Source organism: Netta rufina, assembly GCF_964035555.1.
Source record: "Netta rufina genome assembly, chromosome: W".
In the NCBI taxonomy this organism is placed as follows: Eukaryota; Metazoa; Chordata; class Aves; order Anseriformes; family Anatidae; genus Netta; species Netta rufina.
The window spans coordinates 13,781,173-13,805,385 of NC_140139.1; the positions used below are offsets into that span (position 1 = coordinate 13,781,173).

The window sequence follows — 24,213 nt, forward strand, 5'->3', positions numbered from 1 at the left end:
TCCCTTTGGTTGGTTTAGGTCAGCTGCCCCGGCAATGTCCCCTCCCCATCACTTGCCCACCCCCAGCCTGCTGGCTCTTGGGGGCTTGGAAGGAGTCCTGATGCTGTGCCAGCACTACGCAGCAATAGACACAACACTGGAGTGATATCAGTGCTGTTCCAGCTACGAGTGCAGAGTACAGCACTGTGTGGGCTGCTGCAGGGAAAAGGTGACTCCAGCTCAGACAGACCCAACACATTCTACACCCCACCCGGATTTCTTCTCCTGTCCTTCCTTTTAGGAGTGGAAGCCATCTCTCATCCCAGCCCCACTCGTGTCTCGAAAACACCTCAGTTCCATGCATAACCACTGTAGCTAAGTTTAATTTTTCCTTTAAGGCTTGCGTTCCCCAAATCCCAGTGTATTTAACATAGGCTTGGGACCACAGCCATCCTAGGTCTCCTTGGCTGTAAACCAGAAGTGACTGCATCAAGGTCAGGGTGGAGCATAGTATTATTAATCCAAACTGTTGATTCATCATCTTCCAGCTGTCCATATACAGTTCGCTCAGGGTTCCTGTAAACATAAAAAGAAAGAAAATATGCTCGGTTTTATTCAACCGGCAGGGTTAGAAAGAAGGTGATATCCACCGGGTGCTGATCCGGTGTATTTTTCCTGAACAATCTTTAGCTTCCCATGCATAGGGATTTTTGGGAGTAGTTAGTATCATGGGTACTATTCCAATCTGAGTCATTCTTACCAGCACAGGCTGTCCAGGAGAAAATCCTACAGGGTGCTTTTCTATTTTAGTATGATGCTTTTCTATTTCAGTATAGTGCTTTGGAGTGATTGTGGTAGAGGATGCGCAGAAGGCTTTCATTTTGGGGCAGCCATCTCCACTCCATCTATTATTCAATTGATAGATGGCGTCATGTAACCGCAAATGCCATCCAGATTCATGAGTATTTGCGAAACGCTTGACCAATCCATTAGTGCGTTCCACAATACCATTCGCTTGAGGATAATAGGGGGTGTGGAATACCCATCAGATCCCTTCCTCTCTGGCCCAGTCTTGTACCACTGCAGCTGTAAAATGTGAGCCATTATCACTTTGAATTTCCTCAGGTAGGGGGAGTGTGCTGAACCATCCTTTTAGTCCCTTTACTGTGTTTTCCCCAGTAGCTGATGCAAAAGCAGCAGCCATAGTGAGGCCAGATATTACCTCTACTCCTACTAGAACATACTTCTTCCCCCCTGATGATCGCAATGGACCGATGTAATCAATCTGCCAGGAGTGCCACAATGTTTTCCTGTCCTGAATGTGCAAAGGAGGTGCCTTACTCGGATGGTCCCTGTTAAGTCGTAAGCGACATTGGGAACAGGCAGTCACCACCTGTTCACACAGCTTGACTGATACAGGCCATCCTCGAGCTATACCTTCCCAGTATAAGTCAGCCCGTCCGGTGTGGCCACGCTTAACATGTAACCATTCGAGCAACCGTTCCCACTCTTGGTTATCATTAGTGACATCAATTTGTCGCAACCGTGTGAGGCTATCTACCTGCTGATTGAATTGGGCAGCTACAGTGTTTGACTGATCATGTCCTTTTACCCATCCTAGATGTAGTGTTCGCTGCTTTCCTATCTCTAACAGTTGTTTCCAACTTTCGGTTTGCCAGACTGGAACTCTATTTACCTGCCAATCATTAACTGCCCAGTGACCGATCCACTCGGTAGCTCCTTTAAAAACAGCATATAAGTCAGTATAGATATGGGTAGCACCATGTTGTGCGGCTAATAAAACTGCTCTGAGTTCCCCTACCTGTGCACTGCCTTCACCGGTTTCAATCAGTTTCTCTCCTGTTGCTACTTCCAATGCCACAGCCTTGTATTTCCACTTATTGTTTTCCCTATGAGACGAGGCATCTGTAAACCACACTCCTGTAAGATCATTGTCTTCCTTTAGAGGAGGTGCTTCCTGGATCGGGGATGGTTTGGTCGGTGGAGGCTGAAACAGGAGGGTACTATCCTTTTGTAGTTTGGATATTTTAGTATTACCCTCAGTGATTGGCATAATCTCATTAATACCTTCTAGATAGGCGTACCATTTATGAACCGTAGGTTTCTGAGCAATGCCAGCAGGTGGTATTGTTCCTTTACGGACTACATGCAGGATACGGAAAGGTCCTCGGACGATCACATTCTGTTTTCTCCTTAATTGCTCTGTCTGTTTCAGTGCTTGCACTAGAGACAATAATCCCTTCTCAAGATCCAAATATCTCCTTTCAGTATCACTGAAAGAGTGGGAGCTGAATTCTAGTGGTCTCTCGGGTCCCTCTGGCCCCCTTTGCCATAAGTTACAATGAGAGCCATGTTCACTGAACCCCCATTCCACATGGATAGGGTCAGTAGGGTGTATGGGGCCAAGCTGTTGGAACAACCTCAATTCCTTTATTAATAATTCTATTGCATTAGTATGCTGTTCAGTCCACTCCCATGATTTTCCTTTCCTAAGCAAGTTATACAGAGGACGCACAATGATAGCAAAACCTGGAATATGTTTACGCCAATAACTTAAAGCACCCAATACTTGTTGTAATTCCTTTACACTAGAAGGTCTTTGTCCATGTTCTATTTTTTCCAGCGTGTCCTGAGGAATAGAGGCAGCTCCATTAACCCACCATACTCCCAGGAATTTAACTTCCTGTGCAGGCCCTTGGTACTTTGAGTCAGGGATTTCCAGTCCTAAATCGGTCAGTGTCTTCCGGATATTTTCCATTGTGTCTCTTACACTTTCCTGATCCTTTCCCCCTATCAGGATATCATCTATATACTGATATACTGTGTTATCCGGTGGAATAGGAATCTCTGCTAGAATTTTAGCCAAAGTATTGTGGGCAATTGTGGGAGAATGCTTGTATCCTTGTGGGAGCCTATTAAAAGTATATTGGATTCCTTTCCAGGTGAAAGCAAACTGAGCTTTGTCCTGCTCAAGGAGAGGAATCATAAAAAACATATCTTTAACATCCAAAGCAGCCATCCAAGGATGGGCAGCGCCTTGTATTAATGTCACTATTTCTGCAATGTTTGGGACTGCAGCAGTTAAAGGTGCGGTGTTAGCATTTAACTGTCTGTAGTCCACGGTGAAGCGCCATTGCCCAGTTGGTTTCTTTACTAGCCACACTGGTGAATTTCAAGGTGAATGGGTCCTTTTAATAATGCCTCTTTCTTCCAATTCTGTTACCACCCCGTCAATCCCCATAAGTGCTGCTGCTGGCAACGGATATTGCCGAACATTAGTAATTTTAGAGGGAGGTAAGGGTATAGATGTTTGTAGCAGGCTCAGTTTCACTGTCCGAATCCCTCTTATATGTCGCGAAACTCCACACAGTTCCATCAGGGAGTTTCCACATATGACCACGCAGCACGTCAAATCCTAAAATATTAGTATATGCAGCACCAACTAATACTTCGGCTCTGGTTAATTTTTGTTCCTCTGGCAGCCAGAGTGAAATTTTTGCAGTAGGGCATTGTTTTTCCACACCATCAATTCCTGTAAATTTAACCCTGCGTCGACCAGTTGTTATGCCCAGGGTCTGTGCGGTCTCATGTGTAATTACTGACATTTGGGCCCCAGTGTCAATAAGAAAATTTACTAATATTTTTCGGGGTCCAACAGGAATGGCAATGATAGGGTCAGAGTGTTCGTTAGAGAGCCATTGAATTGCTAATACCTGCCGAGCAGGGTGGCTCACTGCCCTCCCCGGGGATAGGAGTTTTTTTGCTGAGATTCTGTTTTGTCAATTAAGCTTGGTGCCGAAGGTGTACATTCTTTATGGACGGGATTTTTTCCTGTTAGGCAATTCCCTCCATCTGGAATATTTTTCTTACCCAGAGATTGGACTAATGTACGGAGGTCGTCTACAGAGGCACCACGCAGGAGTGGTCGGGATGCACCCAAAGCTAGGGCCTTACACCAGAGCTCATCCCGTTCTTTATTAAATTTGAACCTGTTTTTAAAATTGGGGTATCTGGGATTTTTAGTGTGGATTTGGCGGACTCGCCGAGAGTGATCTTGGGACTTAATACTGGATGAATTAATCCAGCCCATTCGGCGTCCGTATTTATCTAGGTCTTGGACAAATTCACTCCATGTGGGAATAGGAGAGTTTGGATTCCGCCTACGACCACGATCACCTTCCCTACAAGGAGCTTGTACACGATCTTGGGTGTTTGCTACAAACATCTTAAGACAATCAGGGAGTCCATGGATGAGAGGGGTTAATCAAACCGGATCAATAGGAGCTAACATAGGGGATTTCCTAAATTCATCTCTTTCATATATCGCCTGAATGCAGGCTGCTTTCTGTACTGCTACAGCCAGGTCAGAATAGCTTGTGGCTCTAATTTCCAGGGGTTCCCCTATCTCCCGGGGATCTATACCACCTGCCCAGTATGCTGCCCGTGCAGTGATAGAGTAACTATGGTCTCCTGGTGTGGTGGTTAAAAACACTCCAGGTCCCCAAAAGCCACCTGCTTCTTCCTCACTCAACATAATTCGATCTCCTCCTTCAAGAGAAACTCGCCACACATACTCAACTTCCGATTCCCCTGACCGCCTTGAGAACTTCTCCTGTATTTTAACCAACTTTGCCGGTGGCCATGGAATCGTTCGCACAGTAGTGCGAATTTCCTCAGTATCATCAACGGCAGTCTCAGTCTTAACCAAAGGTCTCAAGGGAATCGATTGAGGTTTAGAATCATCAATCTCTTTGACATCGTCATCACTGTCAAACCAGATATCACCATCCCAGCTTTCAGGGTCTGCATTATACAACAATCTACAAATCTGCTTGACCGGAGCACAAGGCTGTACTTTATTTAACAGATGACTAACCCTCTCCAGCAATTGTTTAAGATAATTATTTTCACTCACAAGTTTATCCACTCTGACTCCTACTGCTTTTCCTGTCTCCCTTTCAAAGGCCAATGATGACTTCAATACCTCATTCTCTGATTTCAAAGCAGTATGTTCCGCATCAGAGATCAGTTTGGGAGCAGGAGTTTCCTTAGCTTCTTGCTGAGCACAAGTCAAACAAGCTCCTAACACAGCACAAATCGCACCTTTACCCTTTCTTTGACCGATCTTTCGTGAAGCCTGACACTGCTCAATGCACTCTACCACTTTCTCCTCATCTTTCCAGAACTTTTGGGCCCACTCTTTCCCCATTTGGGAAGGGGCACATTTGTATTTTTGCAGCAGTTTATCCATAGAAATCCTGCCTACTACGCCAATTTTACTGTCGCATTAAGGGCTGTAGCTGATTAACCGTTATGGGCCCGGTCGGATTCAGGGTACTGAACCAGTTGTACATTCACCAGCAACGCATTAACCGTCTGGGGGTCCGTTCAGACATTCACCAACAATGCATTAACCGTCTGGGGGTCTGGTTGGATTCAGAACACTGAACTATCACGGATAACCACCCTTACCCTAGTTGCACTTAATGAGAGCTATCACAATGCAATCAAGTATGGTTTATTACAGCAACGGATAACCAGGTTCTTTTGGATTGCCAGCGATAGTGACTGTCTGCAAAAGCAAGCTAGCATGCATGACATACACAGGTGTTACAGGTGTTATAGGTGTTACAGGTATTACAGGTGCACGGCCTAGAAATAAACGCGTTAAAAGATCAAAGACTCTAGAGAGATTTATAAGCAAGTATTCAGATCTCACCCAAAGGCGTCCCAATGGGGGGGGGGAAGAGAGGCTCAGCCCGTCGACTGATCCCAGGAGTCAGGAGGTCCTAAGGATGTTGTATTTCCTCGGGATGGTATCTCCCCTGACGGTGGTATCTTCCCTGATATCCCCTCTCTCTTGGGCCAATTTATATTATTTTCTATCTTTTAGGTGGAGCTTGAGTGGCTCTAGTCAAGCATATCTTAGTTATGATTGGTGTAAAGTTCTCCCGTCTCCGTTTCTCTGAGAAATTTAGGGCACATGCTCAGTGAGGGGTGGTTGCACCTTGGAGGCGGGTAGCTTTTGGGATGGAGGTGTGTTTTGGTATTATAATGATATTATAATGCCTAGTTACTTCAGGCAATTACACCACAGACTCACCCGGAGCCTCTGGCAGAAAACCCCAGGAGAAACTCAAGATTAACCTCTGGGGTTCTGGAGCTGGGGCTATCGAGGATTAGAAGCCCATTACACCCAAACTGAAAAGGAAATACTAACAGCATAGGAGGGGGTTGAGATGCTTCAGAAGTTGTTGGTACAGAAACACAGCTCCTCTTGGCACCACAGCTACCTGTGTTACATTGGGTGTTCAAAGGGAAAATCCCCACTACACACCATGCAACTGATGCTATGTGGAATAAGCGGGTAGTGTTAATTACGCAGCAGGCTTGAATGGGAAAACCCAACCACACAGGAATCCTGGAAGAGATCATGGACTGGCCGGAAGAAAAACATTTTGGAGTACTGATTGAAGAGGTAACTCATGCCCAAGGAGCACCATCATATAATGAGTTGCCAGAAGACAGAAAGCAGTATGTGTTGTTCACTGACGGATCCTGCTGTGTGGTAGGGAGCCATCGGAAATGGAAATCTGCTGTGTGGAGTCCCACATGAGGAGTTGTGGAAGCCATGGAAGGGGAAGGCGAGTCGAGTCAGTATGCAGAAGTGAAAACCATCCAAATGGCCCTAGAAACAGCCAAAAGAGGAAAAGCACCAGTACTCTATCTGTGACAGGGGGATCCCTACAGCCATTATTGGAGGCTGGAGTGAGCCTAACTGGGAATGAGTGACAAAAGCACCCCAGTGTGACAGTCCCAGAGGCTCCATACATCCTTGGCATAGACTACCTCAAGAGTACTTATCTCAACCTGTGTATTGTTTTTTCTTTTCTTCTTCCCCTACTCTTCTGAGGAGGGGGAGTGAGAGAGCGGTTATGGTAGAGTTCAGCTGCCTAGCAAGGTAAAAAACACCAAACTTCTCTTAATATATGGACATACTTTTAGTCTTAATAAGTCACCTCCAGCAATTATTCCACACATACTAAGTAAGTTTACAGGTGATACTAAATTAGTATTAGCTGTTGACTCCCTTGAGTATAGAGAGGTCTTTTGGTGAGATTGTGATAACTAGAGAGCTGGGCAATCATCAAGAATATGAAATTTAATAATAGCAAGTGCCAGTGTGTGCACTTTGGACAGTGGAACCCTTGATATGCATCCATATTTGAGAGGCTGGAAGGCAGCCCCATGGAAAGGGATCTGGGGGTTCTGGTCGATGGCAAGTTGAATACAAGTCAAGAGTGATCCCTGGCAGCCAAAAGGACCAACTGTGTCCTAGAGTGCATCGGGCATAGTATTGCTAGCTGATCAAGGGAAATGATTGTCCCACTGTACTCTGCACTGTTACATCCTCATCTGAAGTACTGTGTGCACTTTTGGGTACCACGGTATAAGGATATAAAAACAAAGGAGGAATTTGAAGATGGTGAGAGGTATAGAGGGGAACATATTTGAGGAGTGTCTGAGGTCACTTGGTTTGTTCAGCCTAGGGTAGAAGAGACTGAGGTTAGATCTAATTGAGACCTACAGCTTTCTCACAAGGGGAAGTGGAGCGGAAGGCTCTGATCTCTTCTGGTGAGTAGCGAAAGGACCTGAGGGAATGGCATGAAGCTGCAACAGGGGAGGTTCAGGTTGGATACTGGGAAAAGGTTCTTCACTGGGAGGGTGGTCAGGCACTGGAACACGTTCCCCAGGGAAGTGGTCACAGCACTAATCCTGTCAGAGTTCAAAAAGCATTCATATAGCGCCCTCATTGGTAGCCCCTATGGTTTGATTTTTGGGTGTTTCTGAGTGGAGCCCTAAGTTGGACTTGATGATCCTTGTGGGTCCCTTTCAACTCAGGATATTCTATGATTCTATGTATCAAGCATACATTTCAAAATATGGGTTCTTGAAATAACTGAAGTTTTTAAAAGTTGGTCGTCTTTCATTTCTCCATGCTTGAGACAACATCAGTAAATTTAAAAAAAAAAATCACCTACAAACTGTATCTTCACGTTCATCCCTCCCTCCAAGCAAAACCCAAATAAAGATGTTTCCGAATGTTAAATTTTCATAAATTTTCATTAAGTGGAAGGAAATTCTAAAGTACTCTTTCATGGGAGTTACATTATTGTTAATTAATTTCGAAGATAGCATATGTTATCTGTCATGCTACAAGGCTAGGAATGTATTGAGAGCTGTTGTAGATAACTTTAGGAATTAAACATTCCTAGCTCTTACTTTTTTGACCGTTTGAAAACTTAAAACTCACAACTGAATACAAATCTCTGTTACCAGAACTTTCCCTCTGAATAGCGTAATGTTGGGGAGAGGAATTCTACACTGGAGTGAAAGCAAAATGTAATATCTTTGCTCTCTTCTCTTAAATTGTAGCCTGTGGAGGATAGAAGGAGAGTTCGAGCAATTCTACCATACACCAAAGTGCCAGAAACTGATGAAATAAGGTATGTTTTAATAATAGGTAGAAGCAGTTGTGAAATTTTTGTTGTGTTTATGAATATTAATGATTTTAGTATATTTACTATGCAAATACTTTCCAATTGTGTCTTAGACTTAACAATGGGATGTTAAAAGTATGATAACTTTTTTTTTCTTGCTGGATATAGTAATAAGTTTTATTATTGATAGACTGTTTGTATTGCATTAAATTGCTAGAACTATGAAGCTTAGTTTAGAAGTAGAACATTACCAATTTCAAAGGCTTACATTTTTCTCAAAGTGGATAAGTATGTGTATTAGGGAATGCTGTGTAAAAATGTCTAGTGAGGGTTTAAAATAAATTATCTAGGCTTTTCCCTAAAAATTGCCTGCAGAAGTAACTAGTAGAAGATAAATAATTCAAGCCAAACCAACCTTGACCACCAGAAAGACAATGTGAGCACTGACTAATGAAATTAAGAATAGTATATTTAGCATCTGCTAAATAAGAAAAAAAAGAGAGATGTCAAAAACAACAACAACAACAAACACAACCATTTCCATTTAGTGTTCTGATGAGACCATCTTGGTTTCACAAGATGATATGTTGGTTGAATTGGGTTCTTGTTAGGAATGCTGGCCTAAGGTATAGGCTAAGATATACAGGCCGGGGGCTAACCTGCTGGAGTGCTGCTCTGCAGAGAGGGACCTGGGAGTCCTGGTGGACAGCAGGCTGACCATGAGTCAGCAATGCGTTCTTGTAGCCAAGAAGGCCAAACTTATCCTGGGGTGCATTCGTAAGAGTGTTCCCAGCAGGACAAGGGAGGTGATCCTCTCCCTCTGCTCAGCCCTGTTGAGGCCACACCTGGAGTATTGTGTCCAGTTCTGGGATCCCCAGTACAGGAGGGACATAGAACTACTGTAGTGAGTCCAGAGGAGGGCTACTAAGATGATTGACTGGAGCACCTGTTGTATGAGGACAGGCTGAAAGAACTGGGCCTGTTTAGCCTGGAAAAGAGAAGACTGAGGGGAGACCTCATTAATGTATATAAATATCTGAGGGGAGGGTGTTGAAAGGATGGAGCCAGTCTCTTTTCAGTTGTGCTCAGTGACAGGACTTATCCTCTCTTATCCAATGCCTAGCGAGAGGATGAGGCAACAGGCACAGGAGGTTCCGGCTGAATATGAGAGGGCACTTCTTTACTGTGAGGGTGACAGAGCACTGGAACAGGTTGCCCAGAGAGGCTGTGGAGTTGCCTTCTCTGGAGATATTCAAAACCCGCTTGGATGCCATCCTGTGCAATGTGCTCAAGGCAATCCTGATCGGCAGGGGAGGTGGACTAGATGATCTTCAGAGGTCCCTTCCAGCCTTGGCCATTCTGTGATTCTATGATTCTGTAATGTATTATAGTCTTGTATTGTAATGTACTTTTGAAGATTCTATGTTTTTCAGTGCATCTTGACTTAAAATTTTAATGTTATAATTGATTTTTGAAAAGCTTGAATTATTTTAGGGTTAATTTCAACCTGTTTTCCAAGCAACAAATTAGTGTACTTTGTTATAGAACTGGCCTTGCTGTTTATTGTTCATTACTGGGATTTAGATACATTAGTAGCTGAATTCATTCTAAATATTTTCATTAGGCTTTTTTTTTTTATTCTTTCTGTTCACTTTGCGTTCAAATTAATGCCTTTTCTGTTACCCTCACAAATGGAAGAATGCAATAGAAAATTGCTTATAGTTTTGGATTGTACTCTAGTAGTTGATGAGCTTCAGTACCTGTCCTGGTTTTGGCTAGGATAGAATTAATTTTCCTCCTAGTAGCTGGTATGGTGCTCTGTTTTGGATTTAGGATGAGAATAATGTTGATATCACACTGATGCTTTAGTTGTTGCAGAGCAGTGCTTACACTAAGCCAGGGACTTGTCAGTTTCTCACACTGTCCTGCAAGCGGGCAGGCTGGGAATGCACAAGGAGCTGAGAGGGGACAGAACCAGGCCAGCTGTCCTAAATTGGCCACAGGGGTATTCCATACCATATGACATCATGCTGAAAAAGAAAACTGTGGGGAGTTGGCCTAAGGGGGGGTGTACTGCTGCTTAGGGTTTGGCTGGGCATTGTTTGGTGGGTGGTGAGCAATCGCATTGCACATCACTTGCTATGTATATTCTTTTACTATTATTGTTGTTGTTGCTGTTATTATTATTATTATTATTTTCCCTTCCTTCTCTGTCCTATTAAACTGTCTTTATCTCAGCGCATGAGTTTTTTACCCTTCCCCCCCACACTCAATTCTTTCCCCCATCCCACTGGGGATGGGGAGGAGTGAACAAACAGATGTGTGGTGCTTAGCTGCCTGCTGGGTTGACCACAACACTACCTTGTAGCTATTGCCTGTACCACTAATGTACTATCCATGTTGATTGAAGAGTCCTGCTGTACTCCAGTGAAAGGTTTTCATATGACCCAAGTTTGGGGTTACACTTAAGGGAATAACTTATAATCACCTTCCAAAAATGAAACTCCCTTGGATATTTTAATGCTTTGTATTTATGTTCTTATTATAGCTTTGTTTTTTTAGTATGCCATTATATATATATTATAAAAGCTATTATACATTATATATATTTTATATATAATATATATTATAAAAGCCATTATAGCATGGCTTTTTTAGTAACTATTCTGTATCCTCTTTTTAGCACTTGTACTGTTTAGATCTTTGCATGTGACGATATATTTCACAGGCTTTTATTATAAAAAAATAGGTTTTGATAAAAAGTATTATTTTTTTAAGTTATTAAGGGAATCTTTGTTTTTACTGGTATTTGGTATTTGATCCTTCTTGATAAAATAATGCTACTATCTTTTAATATTATTGTGGTGGTGTTTGTTTTATATGTCCTTAGCCCACGTTAAATTTGACTGAATTAAAGCATCCATTAAATTCTAAACGTAAATCAAAGGATAATTATTAATCTGTTATAGCTACTAAAAGTGTGAGATGCCGTGTTTGGGATACCAATAAATTAATCTTTCATGATCAGATTTCCTCAAATTTTTGCTGAAATTATGCTCAAGAACTCATTGTGTTAATTAAACTTTAAGTTAAAGCACAATCATAATATAAATCTTACTGTAACTCTCTCCAGTTTCCTTAAAGGAGATATGTTTATTGTCCATAATGAATTGGAAGATGGCTGGATGTGGGTTACGAACCTACGGACAGATGAACAAGGTCTTATTGTAGATGACCTGGTAGAAGAAGTTGTAAGTAATTCTATATTCAAATCTGTTAGAGAAGTGAGATTTTTATTTATTTATTTATTTATTATTTTGTGTGTGTGCGACTTTAACACTGAGATAAACCCAAACAAGTGGCATTTAACTTCCCAATTTTCAGTTACATACTTTTCTCAACCTTCCTTTAGTAACTGAATCTACCACTTTTAAAATAGTGTAACAAACTTTGAAGTCTAATTCATTAGCCAAATAGAGCTTATTGACATGTTATCCAAACAAGTTAATGTGCAAATGAATAATACTGTGAATTTACTGGGCAGTTCCCTAAACTTACCAGTCCTGATAAAGAACCTGCTAGTCATTCAATTGCATTCTTTTTGTTTGTTTGTTTGCCATGAAATATTTGTATTGTGATATGCATTTTTTTAAAGGGCCAAGTGTGGGTTAAAAAGTATATTGTTGAGTTAACTATGTCTAGAACAATCTTCTGAAATAATGGGTTTTGGTTGAATTTCCACTTAGTGAATGAAGTGGAAAAACTCTTTACACAGATATGTGAAATAAGCCATTAAGTTCAAAAATGTCTTGGACTTCTTAGTGCTGCCTATTTCTACAGAAGGTCTTAACCAATTAAGTTCACTTTTCTAAAATCAGGTATACTGTTGTCATGCACTTAATATGTTATTTTTTCTTATTAGGGAAGAGAAGAAGATCCACATGAAGGCAAAATGTAAGGATTTTATTTTGTTATTAAAAGCGAATCATAAAATAACTGTAAATTTTATCTATGAGGTTGATGTTGGGGAGGCAAATCAAAGGTGTGTCATTGGTTGTTTTTTTGGAAGACTTTTCTTCTGTACTAGCTACTGAAGATACAAGAGTTCATGTCAATTATCCATGTATTAGTTATGCCAAATTGCAATGGTTTTTGCACTGATAAAATCTTAAATGAGTCTGTGCGATCACTTTTACCCAGAATATGCACAGTGTGGTGTTTTCTGGTTTGTGGTTTTTATTGTGATGGTTTTACTCAGCTGGGCAGCTGAGCTCCACCACAACTGCTCTCTCACTCCCGCTCCTCAAAGGAAAGGGGGAGAAAATACAATGAAAAGGGCTTAAGGGTTGAAATAAGGACAGGGAGATCACTCAACAGTTATCATCACAGGCAAAACAGACAGCAGAAGGAGATTAATGTAATTTATTACCTATTACTAACAAGCTAGAGCAGTGAGAAACTAAAAATAAAACAAACTAAAAACACTTTGTCCCCATCCACCCTCTTCCATGTCCTCTTCCCCTGACTGGTGCAGGGGAACGGGGAGTGGGGGTTGTGGTCAGTTTACATCTGTTTTTTTTTAGCTTTTTTTTTTTTAATTCCTTTTCTTAAATCTGCTGTCACAGAGGCGCAAACAACATCACTTATTGGTTTGGTTCTGGGCTGCAGCGGGTCCCTTTGGAGCCAACTGAAACTGACCATTATCTAACATGGGGCAGCTTCTGGATTCTTCTCATAGAGGCCACCCCTGCAGTCCCCTGCTACCAAAACCTTGTTTTGTAAACCCAATACATATGTATCTTGTCTTAGAAGTAACCTTTTTCAGATCTGCTTAACTCTAAATGCAGCAGAGGGAACAAAGCCTCATTAGAGGAATGATAGTGTAATAGTAACACTTATTGTCCTTCTGGTTTTCTCTTTAATAACCTGTTTGCAGTGAATTCCAACTTGTTCAATACTTAAATCATATTAGCTCTTTGCAATTTATTTTTATTTATGGTGAACGTTTGATATTGTGCCAAACTGTTGACATATTATTTGCGGTTGTAAAGATGAGTGGCAAATGCAAGTTACAGAAAAATTCTAGTAGCTAGATAACTTCATCTGTACTCCATTTGCTTACTGTAATTGCATCTGCTGCTTTCTGTATTAATTGTAAAGTTTGTAGTCTCCAAAGGACTGATGACTGAAGAAGGCATCTCTTGTTACTTAATAGCAAAATGAAACCACACACCAGTGATTTTCTTTCTGCTGTTCCAGTTTTAGTTGTTCTGTGCAGTATTTAACCTTCATTAATCTCCTTGTTTGGGCTTTGCATTTCATGCTTCAAATTGCCATCTGAAATGGAATTTAAATATGCCTGTGAAATTATCTAGCATTTAAACAATGCCTTTTCATCTCTAAGCACACTTGGATTTGAACATCTACTTCATGTTAGACATTTGTATTGAATGAATTTATTTATATAGCTGTTGATATTTATCTTTCATTCTATTGCTAGAACAACAGAATCATGGAAGAAGATAATGGTTGATTATATAATCTATGTACTAGTGATTTTTGTGTTTTTTTTTGTTTGTTTGTTGTTGTGTTTTTTTGTTGTTTTTTTTTTTTTTTAAAAAAAAGATTAATTCATAGGTGCCAGAGCCTTAGATGTCACAACAACCAAAAAAGAGTGCTGATAGTCTTGCTTTCTATTTTTTTCTTCATCTTTAAGATGGTTCCGTGGGAAGATCTCCAAACAAGAGGCTTACCATTTGCTGATGACAGGTACTTGTATTTCAGATAAAAAGACAGTGGTAGTAGAATAGAACAAAGTGATCCTATTTATATTGAACTGCAGCAAAACTTGTTTTTCTGTATGAATGTTTGAGTATCTAATTCCAAATGGAATGGTTGCTGCTAGAGAATGTTGGGGGGGGGGGGCGGGCAGGGAGCAGATGGGCACAGAAATCCAAAGCTGATGGCTATAAGTATTGAGTATTTTTATGTTCTCAAGTATAGTTAGCTTAGTAATTTAAGGTAAAATTGATAATTATTTTTTTAATATATACATATTTAAATATTTTGGGCTTCATCAAAATGCTGAGGAGAAAATACTGTTATATACTTACAGGAGAAAGTATTATTAACTTTTTAGTCCCCTCATAGAGGAAATAATTATTTTAATGAAACTGTCAAGATTTGAGTCATACTGTCAAGTAAAAAATTAGAATAAAAAAATCATTAGTTTTTTAAAACATTGTTGTCCGTCCGTCCATCCGTCCCCCCCCAATGCTCTTGTAAAGAGGTGGCAAAACTGTGGATAGGTTGTCAGTTACAGCCAAACAAATTTGCATTAACTTTGGTAGTTTAGTATTACATCCCATTTGGGTGAAGAACAGGGATCACTTTGGGAACTTACCTCAGACTTTGTGTGCAGTTCTTGATAATTTGTACAGAAGGAGTTTTGATAAGCACTCATAAATGACACTAAGATAAGTAACACTTGAATAACACTTTATTATGCTATCTTTTCAGTTGGTCAGGTGTGCGGTTTTCTTGTGAGGCCTTCAGATAATACACCTGGTGATTATTCACTTTATTTTCGGACCAGTGAGAATATTCATCGTTTTAAAATATGTCCAACATCAAACAACCAATTTATGATGGGAGGCAGATATTATAATAGGTAAGTTTTAAGTTGTGTGTATTTTTTAACTTTTGTAAAGAATTTGTGTTGTTGATAATTTACTGATGTGATCATAAAATTTCAGTATTTCTTAATGTACTAAGAGTTTTACCTGACTTGCTTAGTAGCTACTTGTAACTAAGCATCTTCTAAGAGCCCTAAAAAGCCTAAGTGTAAGCTTTAAGAGGGATTTTTTAGAGTATTTTGGTACCTAGGTTGCAAAGATCTTTCTCAGTGAAAGAGAGCTGCTTGATTTTGAAAGACTTAGTTTTAGTTGTATGTTTTGGGGAAATACTAATATACTTCTAGGCTCAAATTCTGTCCAAGTTAGTATTTACTGAAAGTTGTTGAACTTCTTGAAGTTAATGGAAGATAATAAGGATACAAAATGAAGGTGGTAACTGCCCCAAATTGTTTACCACAAGATCTACTTCAGAGTAGGAAAAAAAAAAAAAAGTTCTATTTCACAGGTAGTTTGAATATCCAGACACAGGACTGGAAGTTTGATAGCCTATATAAGCAATATTATGTGTCTGCCTATATTCCAAAAGCAAGCCAAAATTTTCTTGGGTGATCATGGGGAGGAAATATTTTTTGGTATATCTCAGAAATCTGATGTTCTGTGATGCATAGGAAGGACTACTTTTTCCACTAACGTTTTCCCTTTGCATGTCCTCCCACCGTTCTGTATATATAAATTGCTCAGAATTTCTGTTGATGAGTGTAACTGACAGACTCTCATACAGAAGTCTGCTTTCATTATTTTTAACAGCAGCTTTACAAAATAGCCAGTCTGTATTCTTTTAGTTGACTAATTTAAAGTTCTAATACATAGGAAAAGATAAATACATACTGAGTGTGCTTTTGACTATAATGAAATACTGTTTTCCCATGGACTTTACTAAAGCATGTAACTTCTGTGATCTTTCTGTTTGTTCCATGAATAACATAGAAATGACTTCAGTAGTCACTTTCTTCTATTTTCATGGAAAAAATGGCAAAGTCAGTTCTAGGGGGTGATTTTGCTAACTGTATATCATGAAATCTAAAACACAAAATTTATGCTTACTGACCTGTTGGACACACCATCCTGAACATACTGTTTCTGATCTAAGCAGGGTTGGGCCCAGTACTTGGACGGGTAACTGCTTGGGAATACTGGGTCTGAGTGTTATAGGCTTCCAAAGAAGGGCCACAAAGACAATGAAGGGGGTGATTGGAGCCTCTCTAGTATGAGGAGAGAGCTGGGACTGTTTAGCCAAGAGAAGAGAAGGTTGGGGGGTAATCTTATCACAGTGTATAAATACCTGATAGGAACAAAGAAGAGAACCAAATGCTTTTTAGTGGTGTTCAGGGGCAGGACAAGAGGCAGTAGGCACAAACTGAAATGCAAGAAATTCCATCTGAACGTAAGAAAAGGCTTTTTCTACTGCAAGGATGACTGAACACTAGAAAAGGTTGACCTAAGAGCTTGTGGAATCTCTATCCCTTAGAGATGTTCAAAACATGACTGAACAAGGTCCTAAGTAATCTGCTGTAGTTGACCCCTCTTTGAGCTGATGAATTTCACTAGGTAATCTCAGAGGTCCTTTCTGACTTTCTGACTCACCATTCTATGAATAACTTTGATGTATTTTACAGGTGTTTTTTATTTTGTTTTTGTTTTTGTTTTTTTAATTTTTCAATTCTGATTTTAGAAAGGATGGTAGGATAGGGATACTAGGCCATATCTCCTGCCCTTTTCTCCTATCTGCTTTCTTTCTGAAATCTAACCTTTATAACAGGTAGTTTTCCAAAAACCTGTAAAATGGGGGGGGGGGGGGGGGGGGGGGGGTGTTATATCTGGTGATTCCATGTCAAAGGAGAATTGAGGAGAACATTGACCCAACAGTTAGACATCAAACAATCTTTCAAGTTACCTTTAATTTGAGAAATATGACAATTTGAGACTAGGAGACTGGAGTTGATGGAAGCCATTTTCATTTCAACTGACGGTTTAATCCATATTTTGATAGGCTGAACAATATGGGCCTAACACGTTAATATTTTTTAATAATTTAACAAAGTACATAGTGTTCTGCTTTCTGGATTCTTCACTATTTGAAATGTCAGCACTTACAAGAACTCCTAATTTACCCATTAACTATTAAACAAATGTTATTGCTCATGGTGATGAGATATTTTTAAACTATCCAAGTAGCTAGGACCTGGGCAGCCTAATAAGCTGTTAGCAGGCATAGTCAACATGAGTTCATCAAGGGAAAGTTCTGCCTTAGTAATTTGATCTTCTAAGATAAGGTCACCTACTTGGTGGATGAAGGGAAGGTGGTGGATGTAATCTTTCTAGACTTTAGTAAGGCATTTTGTACCATCCCTCAGCATCCTTCTGGACAAATTGTCCCAATTGTGAGATAAACAGGTTCACCCTATGCAGGATGAAGAGCTGTTTCAATGGTTGACCTCAGAGGATTGTAGTGAATGGGACTACATCTGGCTGGCAGCCAGTCATTAGCGGTGTTCCCAGGGTTCAATTCACTGAACATGAGTCAGCAGTGTGCCCTGGCAGCCCAGAGGAAAACCACATTTTGGGATGCATTAAACACAGCATAGCGAGCCGGTCAAGAGAAGCAATTCTTCTGCTATATTTAGAGTTGGTGCAGCCCCACCTTGTGTGCAGTTCTGGTCTCCACAATATAAAAAGGATGTTAAGATGATTGAAAGCATCCAGAGGAGGGCAACAAAGCTGGTAAAAGGACTGGAAGGCCTGTCCTATGACAAGAGGCTGATGACACTTGGGTTGTCTAATCTGGAGTAAAGGAGGCTAAGAGGTGACCTCGTTGCTCTTTACAACTTCTTGAGGAGGAGAAATGGAGAGGGAGGTGCTGGCCTCTTATCCCTGGTAACCACTGATAGGACATGAGGAAATGGCACAAAGCTGCACCAGGGTAGATTCAGGCTGGACATTAGGAAAATTTCTTTACTGTGAGGGTGGTCAAACACTGGAACAGGCTTCCTAGTGAGGTGGTTGATAACCCCATGCCTGTCAGTGTTCAAGAGGCATTTGGATAATGCCCTCAAATATATACTTTAACTTTTGTTTAGCCCTGAAGTGGTCAGGCAGTTGAACTTGATGATCTTTGTAGGTCCCTTCCAGCTGAACTATTCTATATGTCTAAAGATATCTGTTTGTTTTTTTTTTTGTTTGTTTGTTTGTTTGTTTGGCTTGTTCAGCCATTTGGGCTGTTCAAGTGGTAAGGCAATATACAATGACCATCTGAATTGAGTTCACTGGGGGGAGGAGAGAGCTAAAGAACCCAACACTTGATCACTCCATCAAGACATAATGTCCTAGTCTATATGGTACTGTAACTCCAAAAGGAGTTTTCAAATACTATCCAGTTTATTCTTCAGCTCATTTTACAAAATTCACAGAAATTAGGCAATTGTTTCTTATGTTGAGGTATTTTTCTTATTGTTGAGGTATTTTTAACCATGGAAGTAGACAGTGACAGTAAAGGTATCTTGATTAGATGAACAGGGAAAAATATATAAAGTCGCTTTATTGATGATTGCCCTCATAACAAGATGCTGGCAATAGCTGTTCAACATGCAAAATTCAATTAGTCATTATTTTATTCGATGTGGTAAAGTCTAATTTTTTATGCAGAAAATGGCATGTGCACGTTGCATATAAATAAAATTCGAAATTTGATTTTAGTAATACTGAAAGAGAAATTCAAGTCACTTTACAAACCTGAAAAATAAAAATACTCATGGTAAGATTCAAAGATTGATCAAGCATGCACTAGTTGGATAAAGAAAAGCAAACAAAAATGTCTTTCTATTGTTTTGTTTAAATGTTTTCACGATCCTTTTATAGTTTCACATATCTTTGAACACAACTTGATCCACTTGTAATAGGGCAAAGATCTCATCACATGTGTCTTATTGATTACATTTTCACACATAGCTAACAGTATATATATATATAAAGTGAGAAAAAGCTTTCAGTATAGTTTTGTTCTTTATTTTCAGGTTCATATTTTATATATGAATGATTAATCTGTGTGATGTTAATGTTGCCCTTGTTTATTACAGTGGTAACTTTGAATAACTGCAAAAATAAGTTTGAGCAACAGAAAAATAAATTGAATTAGCTTGCACCTGTCACTGTTTCTCTCCTGATCTTTCAGAATTCAATTTCACTCAGATTCTGGCAATTAAAATGCAAGCTCCTTCTGTAGAGGAGTGCTACTGACTGAGTAACATGATTTAACATGAAAGCTCAGTGATTTTGAAGTGTAAATTGCATAATCAATGTTACAATACTTTTATATTTCCCCACTCCTGTCCAAAAAAGAAATTGCTTTGCATAATTTGAAGCATCTCCCATTCCCTTTCCCTAGTTTACTCAAGGACTTTGGAAATTATTGCCAATAAAATAGCAATTTTCAGCCTGGTTGGAAAGCTGGAAATGTCTATGCATTAACTGAATGTTGAAAAGGTAGTCTACTCATCTGGCATTTTCAACATCTGATTGAAAATGTTCTGCAGAGTTTAGGATTAACAGATTATGAATACAGTCTGTTAATTTTCATGACTTCAATGTATTACTAAATTGTCATTGCTGCAAACAAGATTATGAAGTTTAACACTTGATTTTTTTTTTTAATTGTGAAGCTTAGCGTGATTACATGGAAAAGCAAATTCTCATACAGAGGAAAAACTAACCAATTTAACATTTAAATCTTATTTTTCTTATTTGAACAGTATTGATGAGATCATTGAACATTATAGGAAAGAACAAATTGTTGAAGGATATTACCTTAAAGATCCTGTTCCAGTGCAGGTAAAATTTCATCTCTGAGCATTTGTTGTTGAAGACATCGACTTAATCATCACCAAATATTTATTATAACTGAATTACAGGAGAGGTATTGATGATAAACAGCATCATCTTCGCCTGATTTTTTGTTTTGAGCTTGTGTGCTTATTTCATTTTAACCTCCTATATATTCACTCATCTAAGGTTGGCTTCTAGTCAACAGAACGTAATGGTAAGTTTTGTCTGTGCTCTGAGGTGTAAATGCTCTGCCTTGTGTCCCCAGCTCTGGTTCCTGATTAAACCATTCTGTGCCTCAATCCCATGTTGGGCTGTATCTGGCATCTTTCTTCCTCCAGAGAAACCTGTATGCACAGAAAGCTGGGATTGTAGGGCATGTTCTGGAACACTTGTGTTGTATCCATTACATTAATACAAGGGCATTTCTTGTATTATCCCTTCATACCATTCTTGTAGTTGCCCTGCTAACACAAAATCTAGTGCAAGTTAATGTTTCCCGAATGTGATGGACCAGAACAGCTCAGAATGCCATGTCATCAATGATGCCTTTTTCTGTAGGAATACTTACCAGATATATCCTAGAATATTAGGTGTCATTATTATAGCCACATTATATTATATTGTTTTATACTATCAGCTAGCAATTTACTTTAAAACATTAGTAACTACATATGTTGTTTTGTGCATTATTTCCTTCATAGTTGTAGAGGTTATCTTGAGTTCCAGAAAATTTGGATATGGATTCAATTTTTAGTCCTGTTCTTCCTGGTATTAAAGTGTTTTTCATCTTGTCTTTGTTATTCAAAACTATAATTCTTATAGGCATATGGGGGGGAGCAGAGAGAAAAGAGTATTTGTGTTTCTGCTTTCTCCTATTGTTTTATGTTTGAATGTTACTCATTTAGGACATGAGTGCAAATAAGGTTAGTGAGGGAATGCACAACTTCTTGCATAAATAACTGTTTTAATTTAGATCTGCACCATTCTTGTTGCTTCAGAGTTTATCCTTAATTAGTCATTCCCAAAAGTTTTGATAGAAGACAGCCAGACACTCGATAACCTTTAAAGACTTATGTAAATTTTATATAAATCAATGTGAAAGGTGATGCTTTCTATTTAATGTTAAATAAATACAGATGTTACTTTGTAAACATCGGTCTGTATTTTATAAGAAAAATAAGGTTTATTCTGGTCTAATCATTCCACAAGAAATAGTCACTTTACATTTCTGGCAAAGGTATTGTATGAAATTATATTGGTTTGCTAAAACGCGAGAGAACAATAATAAAAGATTGGTAGTGTTCAATAATATTTTTGGTTGCAGCTTCATAGTGTTTAATTGTTTCACAGTTGATTCCTGAGCTTTAAACAAACAAACAGACAAAAAAAAAAAAAAAAAAAACAACTGCTGATTTCTCCCTTATTTACCAGCATCAAGAACAAGTGCTTAATAATACGGTGGATGGAAAAGAAATCTACAATACAATTCGTCGCAAAACAAAGGATGCTTTTTATAAAAATATTGTCAAAAAAGGTTATCTTCTAAAAAAAAGTGAGTTCTGTTGCTTCTATAAAATGTTTCTCTTAAAAAAAAAAAAAGCAGATTTGGATGCATGTTTTGTGTAGCACTGGTACCTAGTGGAGACAAAATTGAAGTGAGCAAAAGGTTATAGAAAGTTATAGATATGAAAGGTTCTTTTTCCTTAAATTCACCAATATAAATACATAATACATAAAATGACACGTAATATAAAGTTCATTGGCAGTTCTTGCTGAAAAAAATCAGAGCAGCACAAAAACTAAGTGCCTTTCATCAAAGGTAATATTCAAACTCATTAAATGAAGTACACTTTTATAAAATTCATACTTAGTATGCAATTCATTTAAATTTAAGCTGATGGCATGAGTTAGAGAGCTAGATTAACGTAAATCAGTGCGTTCATTGGAGACCAGAGCTGGTTTAATTTTGTTATTCCAAGTTAGGTAATATGTGTAATTTAAAATGTGTATTCTGGGTAGTTCTGTACAGACGGAACTTAGTAGTAGTAGTTCTGTATAGACAGAACTATTAAAGTTCTGTCTAACACTGACACAGTCAACGTAATGTACAGTAATTGGATTAAAAGCTGCCTGACTCATCCCAATATATCCTTAAAGAATTGCCATTGAATAAGGTGTTGGAGTTCCAAGGAAGCTAGTCCCTTACCAAGTATCATGGTTTTATTTTTTTTTGTTTCCGCTAAAGCTGATTTTAATGATCAGCAATACAACAAACATTTAAAAATTAAACATAAATAAAAAATAATAATAATGTTTCTAGAAATGACGAAGACCGTAACTTAAACAATAAGTTCCAGATAATGGTCTGGATAGCGAGCAAAAATGAGAAAGAAGGCAAGCACTTAGATATAGTCAAATATAAAAGATGCATTCAGAGGAAATAAAAACTAGATCCTCTGAATAAAGCAAGGAAAGCACCTCTTCTCTTGAGAGTGTTAATTCTGAGATAAGGTGTAGAGGGCTGTGGTAGAGTTGAGGAATTAGCTGAGAATAAACTTTTAAAAATAAATAAATAAATTTTTAGCTAAAAGGGATACTGAGATACTTTACATGTGCAAGCAGGAGTACTGAATAGGTATGGAGAGAGACACGTACCTGCATATAGAACAAAAAATTAATAAAATCACTCTTCCATCTAGTAGAGTATGACTAGATGTTAAAGTAGGTTTTCCAAAACTGTGAGTTCTAGTCCTTGTTTATGAAGGTATGTGGTAGATCTATGATGATCAAGTTGAAAATTAATGCTGAATGCTTTTCTAAAAGGTACTGTGTCTTATGTTTTTACGTTTTTCTCTGAAATGTGGAACTGGCCAAATTCTTGGATATAGGTGTGTTTGGGTTCAGGTTTGGTTCTGATTCAAGTATGTGTATATTATGTTCCTATTTCTATTCTGTAGTGATACGGTTTTAAGATATCGTGATGCAATTTGTTATGCTGAGCAGTTAGTAAGAGTTTAGGAATAATTTTCTCATGTCAGGAGAAATCCGTTTCTTAATTTAAAATAGCTTTATTAATTTGGATTGTTTACAGCATCACACATTATTTGCGAACTGCATAGTCAGTCTTCTCATCGATATGAATGGAGTTGTCTGGGCAGCTCGTGCACTTGCTTAATCCTGTTGAGATTAATGAAAATGTTTAGAGAACCATCTACAATTGTACCTGAACATGTGAAGAGGGACTGTTTTTAGCTAGATGTTGCAGAAAACATTGCATATGCATACTGATATTACTGCTTAAGCATGGTTAACTGTATGTTGTTTTTCTGTTTGTATTTTGACAAAAACCTTACTGCCCTCTTTTTTCTTCATTTACAAAATTTATATTTTCTTTAAAACAATATTGTAACTTCCTACTTGCTTTTTTACAGGTAAGGGGAAGAGATGGAAAAACTTGTACTTTATATTGGAGGGAAATGATGCCCATCTTATTTATTTTGAAAGTGAAAAACGAGCCACAAAACCTAAAGGTTTAATAGACCTTAGTGTGTGTTCCATCTATGGAGTACATGACAGTTTATTTGGCAGGTACGACACTGATTTTTTAATGCTTGTACATGCAGCAGGGCAGTTAACTGCTAGTTTGAGGCATGTACAGTACATGGACAATATGTCAGTAATGAACAAGGTGGGTTTTTTTTGTTTGTTTGTTTGTTTTCTGATTGTGAAATGTAAGCATTGTGACTGTTGGTTTATATTGTGTTTTATTCCATAGTTGGTGTAGATTGCAAGAGTGTATGTAGACAGATTTAACTGAAAATGGTAACTTGTTAAGCCATGGCAACTTGATTGCTAGCAACTGTTCATAAACAAATTCTAGTAAGAAATTTTAGAACTTAGTCTTAAGATTGTCTTGTGTGTAATAATGATTTGGGCTATTGCATTGTCATTTTTCAATATTGTGTATTAATTGTTCCCCATTTTGTATTACAGGCATTAAAAAGATTATGAAGCAACTCTATTGAGGGTTTTAATCCTATTGAACCAAAAATTGACAAGATCAAGGATTTTGTCAATTCCAAAAGATCTGCATTCTTTTGCTGATAGGTATTAGAAAGCTAAATTGGGGGTTGAAACTACTCTGTGTTCAATGCTCTATACAGTCAAACATCAGAAATGTATTAGTTCAGTGTGAACTT

The 24,213-nt window shown here is 38.7% G+C and overlaps 1 protein-coding gene across 1 annotated transcript in view; it reads left to right on the top strand.

Annotated features, from left to right (window-relative positions):
• LOC311220879 (ras GTPase-activating protein 1-like) overlaps positions 1–24,213 on the top strand; it is a gene marked incomplete at its 5' end in the record, with an annotated part of 114,291 nt that overhangs the window by 48,325 nt on the left and 41,753 nt on the right. The window contains 8 exons of the mRNA XM_084304512.1: positions 8,437–8,507; positions 11,635–11,752; positions 12,424–12,455; positions 14,218–14,270; positions 15,021–15,171; positions 19,942–20,020; positions 21,446–21,566; positions 23,446–23,602. Coding sequence (XP_084160638.1) covers positions 8,437–8,507; positions 11,635–11,752; positions 12,424–12,455; positions 14,218–14,270; positions 15,021–15,171; positions 19,942–20,020; positions 21,446–21,566; positions 23,446–23,602 — 782 coding nt within the window. The remainder of the gene's footprint in view (positions 1–8,436; positions 8,508–11,634; positions 11,753–12,423; positions 12,456–14,217; positions 14,271–15,020; positions 15,172–19,941; positions 20,021–21,445; positions 21,567–23,445; positions 23,603–24,213) is intronic.